General features: G+C 61.4%; 1 protein-coding gene across 1 annotated transcript in view; it reads right to left on the bottom strand.

Annotated features, from left to right (window-relative positions):
* PYGL (glycogen phosphorylase L) overlaps positions 1-5,483 on the bottom strand; it is a 21,847-nt gene that overhangs the window by 7,593 nt on the left and 8,771 nt on the right. Inside the window, exons 4-7 of the mRNA XM_019474782.1 lie at positions 3,989-4,088; positions 2,137-2,204; positions 1,722-1,836; positions 47-178 (exon numbers count right to left, since the gene is read on the bottom strand). Of these exons, the coding sequence (XP_019330327.1) occupies positions 47-178; positions 1,722-1,836; positions 2,137-2,204; positions 3,989-4,088 (415 nt within the window). The remainder of the gene's footprint in view (positions 1-46; positions 179-1,721; positions 1,837-2,136; positions 2,205-3,988; positions 4,089-5,483) is intronic.

The following is a 5,483-nucleotide window of genomic DNA, read 5'->3' as shown; positions in this document are numbered from 1 at the left end:
GGGTTCCCCGCACGCCGGTCTGACGAGGCTGCACCCCAGCCCGTACCTGGGTGTCAACCCACTTGGTGCCGGTGGCGGTGTGCTCCACCCGGCCGTAGAAGTGCACGGGCAGCATGTACTCGGGACGGGCTTTCTCCCAGGGGTTGCCGTGCCGGAGCCAGTCATCGGCTTCTTCCACCTGCCGGAGGGAGCGAGAGCGGTGATGGGGCCACCCAGCCCCGGGGACCTCCCTGGGTTGTGCTGCATGGAGGACGGCCGGGAAAGGTTCCAGCTGCTCATGGCAAAGGGGATGATGCTTCGGAGCCAGTCTGCCCTAAACCCGGATTTCGGCACCGCAGGGTGAGCCCGGAGGCAGGGCTCTACCCCGACCACCCTGGACCCTGGGGTCTCCCTGCCGGAGGGGTGATGGATGGGAATGAGGAGGTGGGGATGAAAGCAACATTTCTCTTAGCGCACCACTAATGCTGCCATGCTGCGACCGAGACGCCGTTAGCCCTCTTAATTTGACTTGTGATCTCAGCCTGCAGGCTGGCTAACGAAGCGGGCTTGTTCCCTAGCCCGGCAGGGCTGTTAGAGGGGAGAGCCTGGGTTAGACATCACCTTTGGCACGGCCAGGTCAGAGCTCCGGGCGGCAGGGACATCGCGTGAGGGCCAGGGGAGATAAGCCCCGTCAGGACGCAGCAGCCAGGGAATGGCTAGTTCACAGCACCGAGGAGGAAAGGCCTCCGCTTGCCAGCTGTAGATAGAGCTTTTTGGAGATGCTCACAGGGTCCCTCCAGGTATTCAGGGTTGTCTCCCACCAGGGGCTTTGCAGATGCAATGGAAAGTGTGGTATTTCCAAAACAGCCTCTTCTACCCTCTGATGCTTTAACCCAGGCGTCGAGCAGCACAGCCAGGCTGGGGGGCTGGATCTGGCCTCCCCCGGACTTCCCCACACCATCCCCGTACCGCCTCAGCAAAACCATCCCCACCCCGCCAGGGGCAGGGAGACGACTTCTCCATCCTTGCCTGCTCCACACGGCCACGGAGCAGCTCTCGTGGTGGTGCTGGCCCTGAGCAGGGCACGCTGCAGACGTGGATGAGGGCAGCCTGCAGCAGCCGGAAAACTCCCAAGGAGAGCATCCCGCTAGCCCCTGCGAGGAAGCACGGGGCGGCTGCGGCTCCGTGTGGGAGGAGGCGGGGATGCTGGAGAGGTGGAAGCACCGTCCTCTCTGCTCCTACAGCAGCCCCAGAGAGGGGCCCTGCTCCTGGCAGAGATACGGCTCACGTCCCCGCTATGTGGGCGGGCACCCCCACAAACCCGGCTCGGGAGGAAAGGATGTCACGCTGATGACCCACAGCTTTCTGCTAATTAGCGGGGCGTGCTGGGAAGAGGACCCGCTCCCCTCCATGCCGCCGCACCGAGCCGCTAATGGGCTCGACTGAGAACCGTGACACTGGGGTGATCCCCAGCCCCACGCACCGGAGCCAGCCGGGATGACGGATGAGCTTCCCTGCGCAGGGAGGGATGCTATGTGCTTGCACCGGTTTCAGAAGTTAAACTCGTTCGAGAAAACAGCTGACAAGTTTTAAATATCACAGCACCAACTCTGGCTCCAGCAGTCCCCAAGCTAAGGGAGAGTGTCCGTACACCCTGGTCTTGGCCCGATTTAAGGGAGAGGCCAGACTTGGGGCTTCGGCTGTGCCGGGGGAAGGTGAGGGCCGCGTGTCTCTGTCCGTACCTGCCACCCGTCCCGGATCTTCTGGTTGAAGATGCCGTACTCGTAGCGGATGCCGTAGCCGTAGGCTGCCAGCCCCAGCGTCGCCATCGAGTCGAGGAAGCAGGCTGCCAGGGACAGAGGAGAGCAGTGAGCTGCACTTCCCCGGGGGGCCAGGAGCCCCGGAAGGCAGCGGGTCCTTCTCCCCGTGGAGAGCCGATGGCCGCAAGCAGCCACCCCGCAGAGACACGAGCCAGGGCCAGCAGCCACCGCTCACTCCCCGGCCACCCAGCGCCTCTTGCCCCGTGCACGGAAAGGCTGGAGCCATAAACCCCCCCAGGTTTAGGTGCATCCACCGTGGGGGGGGTAAAGGCTCCAGGGCTGTGCCCCACCACCCAGGCAACGAGACCGTTTGGGGGCTCACTCACCAGCAAGCCTGCCGAGACCGCCATTGCCGAGACCGGCATCCTCCTCGATTTCCTCCAGCTCTTCCATGTCCAGCCCGAGCTACAGATGAGAAGAAGGTGACGGGCTGGAGGCTCTCAGAGTGCTCAGCCCCGCGGAGGGGAGGCACTGCTGGTACACGCACCCCTGGGTGCTGCCCTGCGCCCACCGCCGCTGTCCCCCCTCGCGGGTGGGCTCTAGGAGGGGTGAAAAGGCACCCGAGCCTGCAAGACCCATCCCTGCAGCTGGGGATTTGCATCCAACGCGGTCCCTCCTCTCCACTGCCACTTCACGTTGTGTCAGGGACCAGCTCTGCTGTTTAAGTCACTCCACCAGCCTTTACAAGGGACACACCAGACCTTGACCTCGCTGTGGATGAGATCCTGGGGGTGGGGGGCACTCAGCCATAACAAGGGTGCTGCTCTCATGGTCCCAGACATTTCGGGCAGGTCTCCCAGGGCTCATTCCCGGGCCCGTTCCCTCTCTCCGTGCCCCAGCCCCATGGCTGCAGCCCCACGGTGGCAGGCACCATGCTCCTGCTCCCCCAGCACCCCCATCCCCCTGGGGCAGGCACCCAGGTGCCCGTCCCCCTGGCTCCAGACATCGCCCTTTAACAGAGATGCCCAGAGAAGCAGCTACACCACTTTTACAAGGAAATTTAAAGTTTCCAGCCTGGGATGCTGCGGAAGGAAGAAGTTTTGCCTATGCAAAGCTCCTCGGGCAGGCAGCTCAGCGGGAAATAAGACGGTGCCTTGCCAGGGCTGAGCCACCTTTTCCCACGGAAACCTCTTGGTCCGACGTCCCGTCCCCCCCCCCCCGTGTCCCATGGTCACAGTAAGCCGGGACAACCCCGGTGCCACAGCCACCCGTGTGGGAGGGCTGGACCCTGCACCGCTCACGTGTCAGTGGGCAGCACCTTCTCCCAAACCAGACGGTCACAGAGAGGTCCGGGAGCACCAGCACCAGTCGCAGCCTCGCCGGTGTTTCACGGCACTAGGCTGCACAGCCCTGAATTTCATCGGCAGCCTATCTTAACTGATTTGTATTATGCCAAACTTTCTAAAATAAAAAGGTTTGGCATTCGTGTCCAGGGGGCTCAGCATACGCAGTAAGGAGGATTTCCCTCAGAGCTTTACCTGCCACCGCTGCAAAGAGGATGATTTTCAAATAACCTCACACCTTCTGCTTCCCCAGGCTACCACCATGCAGCATCCCAGGCTCTTCCCCTCCACCCTCACCCCCAGCCAAGCTGCCACCCTCATTGCAAGGTCAACAGAGAAAAAAATAAAAAACACCCTAAAAATAAGTTCCTCTCCTCTGAACGTGTTTGCGCGAAAGCTGCTCCTACTGTTGTGCAACTGCCCCAGCCACGCACAACAGTGTTGGTCACAAGGGGTGCAAGCACAGGGTGGGGTGGAAAGGAGCCACCCAAAAACCTTCGACAACCCGAGTGCCACGTGGTGCCAGCGCCAGGCTGGAGTTGAGTTAGGCCAAGGTTTTATTCCCCTCTGCCATTAGTTATAGCTATTAATGGCCTCATGCATAGAACCATGAGTTTCTTTGCAATTTATGGGCTTGAGCCTCCATTCTGCCGGTGCTCAGCAGCACCGTGCCGCATCCCTCAGCACACAGCCGCCGGGCTGGGCAGCCCCGGTCAGGCTGCAAGCGCCGGCTGTGGCCCCAGGCCTTTCGAGAGCAGGTCCTGGAGCAGCGTTTATCCACTAAGGCATCGCTTGCGGCTCAGGGAGTGGTTTGCAGCCAGCGCGGTAAAACACGAACACCCCCAGGAGCCGGAGAGTGTGGAGCCGTCCCGGTCCAGGTCCTCACCGACCCCCTGGGATGCTCACCTGGTAGATGGCTTCATCGCAGGCGTTCTGCAGCCCCAGGTTAATCATGGTGTTCTGCAGCGTCCGCCCCATGTAAAACTCCAGGGAGAGGTAGTAAATCCTCTGAAAGAGAAAACCACCCCCTGGTCACCTTCCCCGGGGCCGGAGGAGGCTCCTCTGGACCCCAGAAGCCGCCACCGGGCGTTATCTCGAAGCAAGAGGAAAAACCCTGACTCTCAAGAGAGCAGGATGGTTTGCACCTGGAATTTGAGGGCTGGAGCTCCTCGGAGGTGGCTGTGCCCTGCAGCCCCGGCCCTGCTCTCCTGCCACTGCTACTTCCCAAGCCGGGAAGAGGGTAGCACCGAGGCAGTTTTGTTTGGACAAGCCCCGGCGCCCTGAGAGCAGGGACAGCTCCAGGATGGTCACCCCGAGCGTGCCAGCAGCACAAAGTTAAACTTTAAAGAGGAGACGTTTCCTAACGTCACCCCGAGCTGCAAAGCAGCCGGAAAACCGAGCAAGCCGCCGGGGCCAGGTGTGGGCGGCAGCCGCGGGGACACGGGCTTCCTCTGCCGTCCCCAGGAGGTTCGGTCTCAGGAGCACTGCACGCTCTCGCCTCCCCTCTCGCTGACATGATGGGTGCAGGATGCAGCTGGTAACACAGAGGCTTGTGTAAGCCATCCCCCGGCGTCAGCACTGGCAGGTTTTAAGGAAGGATTTAGGCTAGAAGAAGTCACTGACTTGACAGGTTTCCCCAGGACCTGTGTTGGGTTGGGCTGGGGACGGCGATGGGATGTGCTGGGCGATGGGATGTGCTGGGCAGGATCAGTTGGGCTTACTCGTTTGGTCCCAGCAGAGCCAGAGGCAGCGACACCGGGTGGACGGCACCCACCACGGCTTGGCTATACAGGAGAGTCCCCAGATTCCAGCCCTGGAAGCAGCTCATCTTTTTTCCCCTCAGCCCTACACAACATGGGGGGGGTGGGGGTGGGTTTGAGCTATCAGGGAATGGCACGGTCCCAGCGAGGTGTTTGCAGGGCCACCCTCGCGGGGAGGAAATCGGAGCTGACAGGGCCATCCAAGTGTCAGGAGGGGATTACTGCTTAATCCCCCGGCAGCCAGAGCCCCGGACTCGGTGCAAGCCAGCGCAGACGAGCAGCAGCAGCACAGAAACTCCTGCACGAACCAGATCTTTCACGCTCAGGATCACCGTGGCGCAGATTAGGCTTGCGCCTCTTTTAAACAAGACCTGCTCGAGGCTGGCTTCGGCTTCATTTAAGCCCTTCAACTAATTCACCCTAGAAGGCTTCGCAGCTGCTTTTTGTAGACCGCACCCACGCCGGCGCTGCAGGACAACAAACACCCTTCCCATGCCCCGCACCCAGCTCCCGGCCGAGCTGCGCTCTGTTTGTTTTGCAAAGCAGGGGACAGTGGCCTCGCTTGTTAAAGTCCAGTCCCTACACCCGGCAAAGTCAAGGGGAATATCCCTAAACCCAAGAAAAAACGAGCCCCCATTCCC

Source organism: Aptenodytes forsteri, unplaced genomic scaffold (assembly GCF_000699145.1).
Source record: "Aptenodytes forsteri isolate BGI_AS27 unplaced genomic scaffold, ASM69914v1 Scaffold76, whole genome shotgun sequence".
Lineage (NCBI taxonomy): Eukaryota > Metazoa > Chordata > Aves > Sphenisciformes > Spheniscidae > Aptenodytes > Aptenodytes forsteri.
The sequence above is the reverse complement of the archived record's forward strand: the minus strand, read 5'-3'. Positions and strand labels throughout refer to the sequence as shown.